Source organism: Chionomys nivalis, chromosome 22 (genome assembly GCF_950005125.1).
Source record: "Chionomys nivalis chromosome 22, mChiNiv1.1, whole genome shotgun sequence".
NCBI classification, from domain to species: domain Eukaryota; kingdom Metazoa; phylum Chordata; class Mammalia; order Rodentia; family Cricetidae; genus Chionomys; species Chionomys nivalis.
Window position 1 is genome coordinate 18,692,790 of NC_080107.1, and position 14,285 is coordinate 18,707,074.

Here is a 14,285-nt window from a genome sequence, read left to right on the forward strand (position 1 = left end):
TGGTTTTTTTTTTTTTCCAGCATTTTGTTTTGTTAACTCCACTCACCTAAGGGTTGGCCTATCAAATGGGCCTAGGCAGTTTCTTTATTAATTAACCAATGAAAGCAACAGATAGATAAAGACCCACCTCCATCAATATCACACAAACTTTTCCTGACAAACTAGAATAAAAATTTCACTGTTTCAAAAGTGTGAACACTATGTATGAGTGTGTGTCTGTGTGTGTGTGCATTAACTATCTATACACACACTAGCAGTGACTCAAACATTGAAAAACAAATGAATAGGCAAACAGAATATTAAGAAAAGTTATATTCGATCAATAATAATAATAAAGTGTATATTAAGAAATATTTAGAAATGCTATATTATTTTCATTTCAGTTACTACACATTTTGAAAAATGTAAAATTCCTTAAAATATGTAGTTCAGATAAATCAGTACTACAGCAAAATTCTGTTGAATAAAATAAACTAAAGAACAGTTTAAGAGAGTCACATCACTGTAGAGTGAAATTGTCTAAGGAAAAGAAAAGTGAAGAATTTGAAGCTTACAGAGTGAGGAGACTCCTGGAAAGATTAATAGATATTCCAATGTTTGGTTTTACATATGTAAATTACCAGCAGGACACTGAGAAATTATTTAGGAAATGCAAAATTTTCTTGGAGACTCTTCTAGGTATCACAATGTATACTGATCTCATTCTTCTAAGAGGTAACATTAAAATCTAATGTTGTGTTTCCCATAAATTTTAGAAGTAGAATTAACTACAAAAATATTTCATCTATCACCAGGCCTGGGAAGTTATTATTCCAGTTTTATAGATTAGGCCATTAACTGGCTTCCTGGACCCTATGCTTGCACATCATTCCTATTCAGTAGCACTATACCTTTAATCCCAGCACTCGGGAGGCAGAGGCAGGCGGATCTCTGTGAGTTCGAGGCCAGCCTGGTCTACAAGAGCTAGTTCCAGGACAGGCTCCAAAGCTACAGAGAAACCCTGTCTTGAAAAAAAAAAAAGCAAGAAAAAAGAAAAGAGAAGGAGAGAGAGAGAGAGAGAGAGAGAGAGAGAGAGAGAGAGAGGAAGAGAAAGAGAGAAGAAAGAAGGAAATTTATGTCATGTAAATCTACAATACCAAACACTTTTAAAAAACTGGAGCATTTCCTCATTGACTATTCATGTTGGGATGTTAGAAGAAGAGCAAACATGCCAGCGACAGTAAGGCTAAGTCAAAGTCAGAGATGAGGTGCTAAGATATGAGAACTAAATCACAAAGAATCATGAGATCTGTTTATTGAGGCTTAAACAAGACTCTCTGGAATGGAACTGATTTTGATTGACATATAAAAGATTGCATAGACCGTTCTCTGTGGTGAGCAGTCTGGAGCAAGGGGCCCACATTAAAGCCCAGGCTGTGATGTGTGGTGGATGAGATAGCAGCATGGACACACGACACCATAGAGATGTAGAAAATAGATATATTTATGGAAGGTTTTAAATGCCACCTATCATAAATTGTTGGTTAATTAAATACCCATGAAAAAATAAAAGAAAAATCTGAGCTAACTATTATTCAAAACATATTTTGTAGTTCACGCATTGAGTTATTATGGTGGGAGTAGGGATGAGAGAGAAGGTACGTTTATAAGCAACTTTCATAGATGGTAATGTCTTTATCCTATGGTAAAATCATGGGGAGAAACAGGTATACTGTGCGGGAGAAAAAAAGGTGCAAAGTGGCCATCATAAGTATGAGATGCTTATTAGTCCTACAAGTACAAATGACTAGTAAACAAATCAGGCACTCTGTGAGTAACTAGAAAGACACACATGAAAGAGAGAAGACAGTCTTTAAATTAAAAATTAGATATAATTACAGTAATGGGTGGCTTGAACGAGTCCTTTCCTATTTGCACATCAATTTCTGTGCAAATCCTTTAAAAGAGTCTAGAGACCAGGCTTAGCTGTACATCCCCATGTATTGAGTGTATGGAAGAAGAAGGCCATCTTGGGCTATTTAACAAAACCTCATCTCAATACATATAAACATACATACATACTTACATACATACATATGGGAAGATTCACATTTGGTGAACTTTAAAATCAGATTTTCTGTTTTAAATTTTAGGGACAGTTGTACTGTTTAAACATATGTAATGTGGTGGCCATATCTGGAATGCAAACATTCAGGCTTTCATGTACTCATAAAACTACATGTTAATATACATAGGAAAATTAATGAAGATGTTATTTTCTAATGATTAAAACTAGGAAAAATTTTTGCTGAGCTATTTGAATGATTTTTTTTCTTACATATTAGCATAATCAATTAAACTAAAGAAAATATTTTTTCTCACTGTCAATTAATGATTAATATCTTCCTTTACCTGAATGTTAAACTATCTTATTTATAGTCAACTCCTAAAACTAATATTGTAACAATACCATTTTATTTGTAAAACATACTTACTCACAATAGGATAGCATGACTATATGGTTTTACTAAACAAGACACAATTACTCTTATTTTTCAAACTAACATTACTTTTTAGTATAATTAAATGTGACTAGTAATAACTAGATGCTCTCCTTTACTGTTGCAAACATTTTGAAGAAAATGAACGCAGGGGATTACTCAGCTTGCCTCTATTATTTCTGTCTAACTGATGCTGGTATCATCTAGAAAGAGAAATAGTTCTGTGGTTCCTAACTTTGGCTTCCTCAAGTGTGACACTGCCACAATAATTTGCATCAATGTCATTGATGCTAAAGGACAATATCATTCCCTTTGTCTCCACAAAATCAGTTTTGATTATCTGCTTCAGATTTGCCCATATTTGGATATCCATGGCGAATTTTCAAGACACTAACACTTAGGATCTAGAGAACTCTACTTAGAAACACACATCATTATCTCCTTCCTCCCCTGATAATTAAAATTCTAGTTTTCAATTATTTGCTTTGTTGACCTCTGATTCATGCCGTAATATTTTTAAATAAATTGTAAAGACAGGAAGGAAAGGTTTTAGAACCAAAATAACTAGAGGTTCTTTGAAGCAAAATTCCAATAGGAAAGTGGAATGTATGCTTACAAAAAAAAAAAAAGTTTCACTCATTAAGCTAACAAAATGAATTGTGGAGTGAACATACAGAAAACATTAGTAGCCTTCTGTAGAAATTCTGATTATATTGTAAGCTGTTCTCCTTGCTTTGGTCTTTATGATAGATGCCATGAATTTCCTAGACATTATTATGTGAATGAGGTATTGATATTTCTCTTGAAATAACAGAGCACACCATGAAATTTTGTGTATATGCATGTCAACAATAACATAGCTATTTCTCTCCCTTTAGATAGTGTTTGGCTTGTGTTTTACAGAAATTTTCCTTGACCCCCACTTGGAGCTTTGATCATGCCTCTCAACTGTGGCATGACATGTGATGTAAATACAAGATGACCAATTGGAAAAGAAATTTTCTTTAAGTGAATCTTTTACATATCATTTATATGTGGCTGACTAAAAATGATAGAGATTATATAGAATGCAATTTTCTTGGTAAAAACTCAATTAAAAATTCAATTAGCCGGGCGGTGGTGGCGCACGCCTTTAATCCCAGCACTCGGGAGGCAGAGGCAGGCGGATCTCTGTGAGTTCGAGACCAGCCTGGTCTACAAGAGCTAGTTCCAGGACAGGCTCCAAAACCACAGAGAAACCCTGTCTCGAAAAACCAAAAAAAAAAAAAAAAAAAAAAAAAAAAAAATTCAATTAAAAGGGTATAACATCCATACTTCTACATGTGATGGTTTATTTCTCTGTTAAAACTTACAATTATTTGATGCCCAGTTTCTATGTTACTGCAGTGATATAGAAAGGAATTTAACATTACAGTATAATGGATTGGTAACTATGATACAATGTAAGTGTATCAATCATTAAACTTGGAATTGAAAGGAATTCCCCAGCAAACTGTAGAATCATTTCTTTGGAATACATAGTTAGTAAAAGCAATTGTGGAATTTGATTTGAATAAAGAAACAAGCTAGATAATTCCTCAGGATTCTGCACATATCCAGATACAGATATTGATAGTTTTAATAAACATGTCCTCAGAAATGTTGAAAAGTCTTAGACAACTGAAAGAAAAGGCTAGAAACTAGACAATTTTATCATTGAACCGCATTGTTTAAATAATTCGTTAAATGGTGTGTAAAGTATACATTTGAATGGGAATTACCTGGAATAAAATTTAAAGCAAAAACATTGAATATGGAATCTTGCAATTTTTATTTGCAAATATTTCTGTATCCCCCATACATTTATTTTTTGGGAAGTAGGTTGGAATAATGCATTCAACTGAAGTTTCATTGATGTCTGATTCTATAGTCCATCCTATAAAACCAAAGAGAACATGTTTATATTTCATCATTTAAAAAAAAAATTGCTATAATTTACCTACATGTTAACTTTTATTAAGTGACTTTAAGTTCTCTAAGCACACTAAACATTTTTAGTATAAGATTTTTATAAATACTAACAAAGTAAATTTTAAAATTTTTCAGCATATAATTTTTTCTTATTGGCAAAGTTTTCTCAATCTAACCCTACCCAGACTTGTTTTTAATAATATTAATCCTGACAGGATTAACTAATTTCAGTACTTCGCAAAGTTTTACAACATTGAAGGAAGATATTGACCATTTTATTATATGATGTTCATCAAAAAAATTAATATACTTTTTTTTATTCTGGTCTCTGATACATCATTTTTCCAAGTTTATAGTTGTATTTTTAATCAAAAAAGTCATTTATTTAATGAGGAAACTTAATTTCTATCAATATCAGAAGGAATTAAGACCTTTAATAAATAATAGATATTTTAAAACAATATAATTGAATTATACTCATTATTCAAGAGATATAAATAATTGTATTTGTGAAGGAAAGTTGTCAAATTAAAAAGTACTAAACAGGACATTTAAAATGAAAATCTTGTATAAGTAAAGTTTCTTTACTATTACAGTCTGGAAAAAAAATGAATATTTTTCAATCAAAATGAATGAGCTGAGTTCTACATTGCACAGGTCCTATAAGATGAAGTTTGATATTCTAGGACTCCTTGTGTCTTCCTTACTATAGCTCATAGGTAAAATTAGCAAAGTACCTTCCTTCACTACTATAGAAGTACTTGTTTATTTTCTATTTTTATTACCGTATTTATAAAAGTCATCAAAGTTTTTTTTTTTTTTTTTAATGTTTTTGCCAAGAGTTACTCAGCAAGCGGAGATCGAAAATGTCCTGGCCTATTCTCTCAGAGATTTGGTGCCATCCCTTATCTTCTCTCTATACTCTCAGGCAAGACAGTAGGGCAGTATGCACAAGGGTCAGTAGCAAAGATGATCCAAGGGAGTTAGCAGCATTTGTCAACAGAAAAATAGCACAACATTGGTACAACATAAAACTAGCTCATATAGTTGAGCTTGGGTAAATGTTACAGAGTCCTGAATGACTGTCAAAAGTATTGTTCGCTCAGCCTCTCCTGACAACGAAAGTGAGTCACAACTTCATCTCTCCTCTTCCATCCGGCTTATTTTTCTTCCACTCCCCCCTCCTTCCTCTCCTGTATCTCCTTTGCCCTTCCTTTCTCTTATTATTCCTGTAATTATCAGGTATAAAAATTGAGAATGAGTCCAAGGCTTCTTAAACTTATTTTCTCTTAGAATATTTGTCATTCATATGTGATCATGTAAATTATAGTGATTTATATTCTTAAAAAAACTTAGCTTCACATAAATTCTATTTTCATTACTAAGTAACTATAGTAGAAATTTTTTAGAGTGTTTGAGGTGGAAACGCACAAAGGTATGAAGCCTACGCAGCAGATTTTTATTATTTTCCTTTTAGTCTACCGCTTTACAACCCATTATGAAACTGTCAGTGTTTTGTAAGGAATTTACTTAATTTAACCTACTACCTGGTGAATCTCCATTATATTTAAATTATTTTGAAGCTTTTTATTCTAAAACCAAATAAGAATTTTAGTATTTGCACAATAATACTTAACAAGCTCTGGTCTTGAAACACACGTAAACAGGCAGTAGTGTTAGGAGAAGAAATAAACTCAAGAGTCTGAACTGGGCAGACGTGGTGAAACTGAGCAAATGGGACTCCTGCTGTAAGCGTCTGGCCATCTTTTACCTGGATGAAGTTCTTGTCTTTCCAAGACCCATCCATTTTCTGAGGGCACCCTAATCCATGTTGCCAGGCTTCCATTTGAGATTCCAATTGTCTATGTAATATATTTGGAAAGTATGTAAGCTCCATCAACACATCTTATAACATAAAGTTCCTACAAGTAGAAACAGAAATATGAGGAAATATTTAAATAGAAATATAAAGATCTATCACTTATTAGATATTACCTACACCCGTGTAGACATCATATTTCCATTTATAAACAAAGCAGCTAAAGCTCAAGTGCAAAAAGAACCTGTCCAATGCGGCATACAGCTATCCACGTAGAACTTAGTTATAAGGCTGCCTGTTTGAAAGTCCATGTACATCACTAGCAAAGGAAAGTGCTGATGTATTTGTATAAATAGGGACATTTACTTTACTTCCAGTGAACTCTAATGCTCTCTTAAATTCTAGAATTCATTGAAGGGGCATGTGTCTTTAAAGATGATAAGAAGGAAAACCTGTTTTCTGCGTTGCATTGTGAAAATATTAACTTATTTATTGGCACAACCAAGATGAACAAAATTATAATCCTGTTATGATAAGTCCATCCAAGCTAGGCAAAGTCCTCCTACGTTTGGAGAGTTCCAATCTTACAGAAATAAATTTAAGGAAACTAAAGTATTTTCCTTTGCTTGACTATAACAAAGGAACAAACAGAAGATTTACTACAATGTTTCCATTAAAAGTTTTCCTGTATACTCAGTAATATTTTTCACTAAATCAATATTTTTATGGCAATGGGGTGATAGCTACTCTGTGTGCTAGTTCTTCAATTAAAACACTAGCATTCTTTTTTTTTTTTTGGTTTTTTGAGACAGGGTTTCTCTGTGGTTTTGGAGCCTGTCCTGGAACTAGCTCTTGTAGACCAGGCTGGTCTCGAACTCACAGAGATCTGCCTGCCTCTGCCTCCCAAGTGCTGGGATTAAAGGCGTGCGCCACCACCGCCCGGCCAACACTAGCATTCTTAACACACTTGGATGTACTTTGTAAAATAAACACTACAATAAAGAGATAAAATGACTCAGTAATTGATTGGTAAACACCATGTAACTATGGAATAATTACACGCTCTGCGAATTATATAGTACTTATAGTTGACATTATTTAGGAAACTTAAGAAATGAACTTGTAATTTGTACTTATCAGATTTCGATTCTTAACAACCAGTTAAATATCATGTTATTATGTAAAAGTATCCTATCATTAAATACCTGGTCAGCAACAATCATGCAATTAGTTAGCATGCATCATACCCCAAAATACAGTTGTGATGTCATCAGAATACCAAGAAACGATTTATGAATTTGATGCATTCAGGAGAAAAGAAAGAAAGAGATATTTAAATATAGATTGTAATTTGTGCATGCAGGTATCCACTAAGGGCTCCTGACAGTTACAAGAAGGAGCTTGACTGACTCCTTCACGTGGCTCAGGTGTTTTTCAACTTCATCACAGGCTAGTTAGAAAGGTCTTTTAGGGTCTTCCTCTCTTGTGATCTCTACCACAAACTATATCGCCAAATAGCAATTATTCAATAACCATAACTAATGCTAACCCCAAGATCTCACTTTTCAGTCTCTCTGCCTGGAAATAGCAGACTTTTTTTCCTCTTTATTAGAGGAGATCCCTTGTCTATATAATTGTCTGTCTTTGTTAGAGAGAACTTTTTTCCTGCATTGTAATTGTGGTGCCTGGTACGTGGTAGACACACAATCATCTCCCTGGACATTGAGAAAGGAACACTTTAGTGGGGCATATTGCATGAAAGTCACTTTTGTAGACCTTGTGAATGCTGACTCTCATTCCATGGATTTTGCATGCCAAGACATTGGGTTACAAAGTCCCATATTTTTCAAAGTGGAATTAAAACTCTTTGGATGGAGAACTAATCTTCATACTTAATTCAAGCCTTCGTCCGTTTCCCCATTTTCTGTTAACAGTTCTACCTTACAAGAACATACCTTGAAACAACTGTTTCTGACCATACGCATTTATTTCCACAGACAACAACATTAATTGGTCTTTTGAAGACTGCGCGGCTCCTTCGTCTTGTGCGCGTGGCCAGAAAGCTGGATCGCTATTCCGAGTACGGCGCCGCGGTTCTTATGCTCTTAATGTGCATATTTGCCCTGATTGCCCACTGGCTGGCTTGCATCTGGTATGCGATTGGGAATGTAGAGAGGCCCTATCTGACTGACAAAATTGGATGGTTGGATTCCTTAGGACAACAAATTGGGAAACGTTACAATGACAGTGACTCGAGTTCTGGACCGTCCATTAAAGACAAATACGTCACGGCACTTTATTTTACCTTCAGCAGTTTGACCAGTGTAGGATTTGGAAATGTGTCTCCCAACACCAATTCGGAGAAAATCTTCTCCATTTGTGTCATGTTGATTGGCTGTAAGTAGATTTCTTTTTTTTTTTTTTTTCTGTTCTCTGTTAGGATAAAGTAATAGCACAAAACTGGTATTTATAGAACACAGAGAAAAAAGCGAGATACGGAAACATGTGGATGCTATATTCCATAAAGTATAATTTTCTTAGTGAAGTGAAAAAGCAAAAATTGTTTTCATATTCTTCGCTTATGACTAGCTTTAATATCAATATAAAATATACTCATCACTTGGGGATCCCAAGGTTAGTTCAGGGTGTGTCTCATTCTTGTCTGAACCTGAGCAACCTCTTAATATAAAATAATATCACAAGTCCTTAATATAAAATAGTTTCACACTAAGGGCTTTGCAGATGGCTCAGTGGTTAAGAGCCCTTGCTACTCTTGCCTAGATGCTTGCTCTTAGCACACACACAACCCCCACTAACTCTAGCTCCAATCTAATACCCCCTCCTGGCCTCTGAAAATACAAGACAAGCACATAATGGAAATGGATACATGTAGGCACTCACACACAAACATAACAATCAATAAAATCTGAAAAATAAATTTTAAAAATAGTATCACAAAATTGTCTTTAACCCAAAAATATCTTCATGCATATATTAAATCACTTCTAGACTACTTGTATCTTCTAACATAGCATAAATGCTGTATAAATCTCACAAGGAAGAATGGGAAAAAAGGACATGTGCAGTACAGGCATAATTTTTTGAAAATATTTTTTGTTCATGGTTGGTTAAGCTCTCAAATATAAATACAGAAGTTACAATTCCCTACATTCAATAAGGCTTCATTTTTACCCTAGAATATCATGGCTGTAAACTGGAGTGATGTGCATAGTTAGTTTGCAGATCTAGAAAGTATAGTTCATTCATTGTTACATAAAAGTGATTATAATTTAGAACTAATAGATATTTTCTGTTTCAAGTACCGACCAAGTTAAGCTGGAAAATAGAATTCTAGACATAAATCTTTCTCTCATACATGTAAAGCCATTACCTATAACCAATTCCCTCTCTAATTAATTTTAAATTGCTTTCCTTTTGATAACATTCTAAGGCCTGACATTGTTTTTTACTCTGTAGAGGCTTTATATAAGGAGAATAACTTATTTTATATATTATTGAGAATAAAAAATTTGTGGTAAGATAGAGTTTTGACTTAATAATATTTTTGAAAAGACTTAGTTAAGAACCTAGAGGTTACCCAGATGATGGCAGACAGGAATAACAGCTTTGAAAGGAGCATTGCCCTTGGATGGTGTACAAAGTAGAAAACAGATCTTGACAATTGATTTTTTACATGTTGCCATAATTAGTTACTGAAATGTGGTTAGATAAAACCTATTTATGAAACTTAAATGAGTTCTCTCAGTAATCTACTCTGCCTAAAACTTAGCTTTTATTTCAATAACATTTTCATAAGAAAATACGTTTTTAAACCTTAAAGATCTTCTATTACAATTCCATCACACTCTTCGCTACAAACACAGAAGCAGCATTGCATGAAGAAGGCAATGGGACTGGAACCTATTAAAAAAATAGAAATACACATTAAAGGCACTTTTAATGTAATTAGAACCACAGACGGGCTGGGGAGATGACTCAGCACAGGTTTTGGCTTGCAAGCTTGACAGGTCCTGAGCACTAACACAGAAGCCCAGTGCAGCTGTGCACACCTGAATTCCTGGGACTAGGAGAGCAGATGTAGGAGGATCCTTAAGACTTTGTGGCCACCCAGTGGGTCTATTGAGGGGGAGATGTGAAAAACATGGTGGAATGACCAGTGAGATGGCTCAGCAAGTAGACACCGATGCCCAAGCTTGAAAAACCCAGTTCAATTTCCAGATGCGTACGGTGGAGGGGAAACACTGACACCTACCAGTTACCCTCTTAACACACACAAGTCATGGCCTACACATGCACACACAACGAACCCCAAACACACAGATGCACACTTGCTTACAAACTCAAAGTTAACACATATCAATATAATAAAGTGTGTGTGTGTGTGTGTTAGAAAGTGATTGACGAAAACATCAAACATCAATTTTTGGCTTCCACATGTGCATATACACATACAAACACACACTCAAAACAACAGCAAAGAATCTACCAGAATATATTTCACAGAGGTTAAAGATTTTAGTTGCATTAATATCAAACAAGGCAAAGAAAAGTATCTGTTCTTGATTAAATACGTATATCTGTGAATTAAATATGAATATATCTATATAAGAAAAGAGTATCTACGTATATTAAGAAAAAATAACTCAAGGAACTTTCAAAATTCACAACCAGTTATCCTGTTCACTGCTTAGAAATCTTCAGCACTGTGATATTTATTATGTGAAGCATTTTATTAAAAACAAATGCTAGTTCTTATTTAGCCTACACACAATATCTAATGTCAGAGGAATAGTGACAGCTTCTCTTGCCTGTTTCCCCTCCCCCCTTATTTTAATTTTCTTTGTCCCCTTTTCTTCTTTTCTTTACTTCCCTCCTTCCTTCTTTTGTTCTTTCTTTTCATGCTCTTGATAAACATAACTCTAGTTACCATTACTGATCCTTTAAAAAGAATATGTGATTCCTACAGATAATTTTGATTTTTTAAGAGAAAACTCTATTCAAATTCGAAAGAGAAAAATTTAATTCACATTCCACACATATTATTCAAGTAGAAGAGTCATTTTTATAAGCATTGATTAAAATGAGTTCTGCAAAGCTTGATGTCACACAGAAAATCTTCTAAGCATTGCTTGAGAGTACTCTCATGAGCTATGATCTCATTGATAAGGGGAAAGGTAAAATTGAAACTTGAAACACAACAGTTGCAACATTGCTCATGAAATGTTCTTAGCCTTTAGGCATAGTGACACATTTGTTCCTGATGTCTCCCACTATATGAAATTATATGCAAAAATTAATTAGTTCTTTTAATTAGCAGTATTTACATACTAAGCCAAATGTATCATACCTAGAAAAGTCCTATTTTCTACATAAAATTAAAAGAGAAAAAAAAATTTAGTATAAAATATCATTTGTGTGTTCATTATAACCATAAATATTATCTGGTTGAAATTTTAGCTTCCTTTATTATTTAGAAAACAAAAAAAATATAAAAGATAACAATGAAGCCACATTGTGGACAAAGGGAAACTATACATACATATTAGAGCATTTTCATGTAAGAAAAATAAAAATAAAGAATTCTAAACTATCAAAAGGGAGGCAAGATCAGTGCACTTCCAATCCCTGCACTCAGTACTGGTAACAGAAAGGACAGAAACTGGTGACTAGTATGGGCTACATAATAAGAGCCTGCAAAAATGGCCTCAGTAAATACAAATGACAAACATCTGTGGAAAGTTTCAAAGCTGTCATTTTCACTGAACACAGAACAAGACTGAATAATTCATTTTAATAGTGTGCATAATTTTAAAATGAAAGAATACTAAACAAATGTGAATATGGTATGTTCATGCATGTACAGGAACAAAAAAAATCCCTGATATGGCTGTAGATAGTAACTATTTAAAGGATTTTTACTGCTTTATTATAAAAATGATAAATGTATAAGGAGAGTTATAATACTTCAAATACATACATTATCAAAATGTTATATGAGACTCCATGAATATACAGATTTATGTGTCTATATTTCACTCAGGAATACATTTAAACTTGAAAGAGGAAGGTGGAGTAAGAAGAGGGGAAAAAGAAAATGAAGTAGGAGGAAGAAGAAGGAAAAAGGAAGAGAGAAGGGTGTAGGACTATGGAAGTATGGAGATTTCTCAGTGGATAAAGTATTTTCTGTGAAGGCTTAGAGATCTGATTTTTTCTTTTTAAATCTCCAACAGCCATATAAACTATCTGGGCATGGTGACAAAGTATCTTTAACCCATCACTGGGTGTAGAGACAGGAGAATTCCTAGAGCTTGCTAGCCAGTCAATCCACTGACAAGTTCCAAATTCAGCAACAGACTTTATCTCAAAAACTAAGATGGATAAGTGACTGAGGAAGATAACTCAGAACAGACATCACCTTCTGGGCCCCACGCATGCGTGCATGGCAAGTATGCATGCAGCTACACACACACACACACTAATATAGCAATGTAACACACAGAGAAAGATAGTCACTCATCAAGAAAGAACAGTCTAACGTTTTTAAAAGAAGAAAGAGTGCAGCACTATGCAATATTAACTTAAAAATAATTACAGCTATGATGGCACAAAGAAGGTTTGAGCCAGAAGCAAGACAAGAAACAGACATACAGCAAGTGGAACTGACAGAAATCACCTAAAGAAGGTGAGATCAAGCAATCAATAAATGCAAGAGAGGAATCCTCCAGAAGAAAAGGAGTAAGCAGAGACAAAAAAGAGGAACCCCCAGAATGAGGGGAGCAAGTAGAGAAGTGGTCAGAAGTAGAATGGCTTGATTTTCGTCAAGATCAAGGAAAACTATAAACTACAGGCTCAAAAAATTCAATGAATATTAAAACTGTGAATAAAACATATCAAGATACATTATCAAACTAACAAAACATAACAAAACATAGTCACAAAGTAAAAAATTTCAAGGTGATAAAAGGAAAACCAAGACATATATAGCAAAATAAAATAATAAAATAAAATTGAAAGATTTCTTATATACAATGGGATAAATAACACCATAGAAAAAGAGCTCTAAATTGCTGAGAGAAAAACAGTGTCTGTCGACATGGAAATTTATGATTAAACTGTAGTTCAAGTAAGGACAAGAATACAAATGACTTGATTTATTGTAAGCAGACTATAAGAAACTAAAAATTTTACCAATGAAGGAGAAATATAGCCTGTGAAATTCTGGAATGAAGAAGACCAAAGCTAGTCAATATAGGAATAAACTGAAAACATGCTCCCTTGTCGCTATACATCTTTCAAATAATTGACCAGTGTGAAAATCACGTCTGTGAATTGATAGGTCTTGTGAAGTATATGCACAAGGAGGTGTGACGATGTTAGCACAAAGAGAGGAAGGTGAAGTAGCAGTTCATCGTTGCTGTGAAATCCTGCATCATTTGAGCCAGGATTAAATGTTCAAGAAAGAAATAGTTACATGGACAACCAGGAACTACTTGAATAAAATTTAAAATGAAAAGTGCCCAAACCTATAGAAATTAGCTAAAGCGATGTTGGAAGAGTTCTTATTATGAAGATGAAAGCTCTTACATCTCTCTTTAAAAGCTGGTAAATGACAAGTAACTTCAAGGTATACAAATAGGAAAAAAAGAATGATAGAGTTGAGAGAAAATTAAAAAACTATTAAACTTAGTTCCAGGACAGGAACCAAAAGCTACGGAGAAACCCTGTCTCGAAAAAAACTATTGAACATATATAGAGAGATAGTTGGAGGACAGACATAAATTCTGACTCTTTTTAAAAAGATAATAATGAATACCTTCTACTAGACTGAACCAAGTTGCAAACGCTCAGCATTGCAAAAGGGACATTCCAATTATTAGGACGTTGTAAAGCCAAGCTGTTAATACAGTTGCCCTTGCTTCACCCCTGCTGCTCTGGTTTGGCTGCACCACTCGTCTGCGCACGGTCTAGGGCTCCAGGCTAACTTTCATCTACGCTATGTGCCCTCATGGTCCTCA

At 34.2% G+C, this 14,285-nt stretch overlaps 1 protein-coding gene across 3 annotated transcripts in view; it reads left to right on the forward strand.

Annotated features, from left to right (window-relative positions):
* The window catches only part of Kcnh7 (potassium voltage-gated channel subfamily H member 7), a 412,186-nt gene that overhangs the window by 336,738 nt on the left and 61,163 nt on the right, over window positions 1-14,285 (forward strand). For all 3 annotated transcript variants that reach the window (XM_057754560.1, XM_057754562.1, XM_057754563.1), the window contains one exon: window positions 8,247-8,646. In XM_057754560.1, coding sequence (XP_057610543.1) covers window positions 8,247-8,646 — 400 coding nt within the window. The remainder of the gene's footprint in view (window positions 1-8,246; window positions 8,647-14,285) is intronic.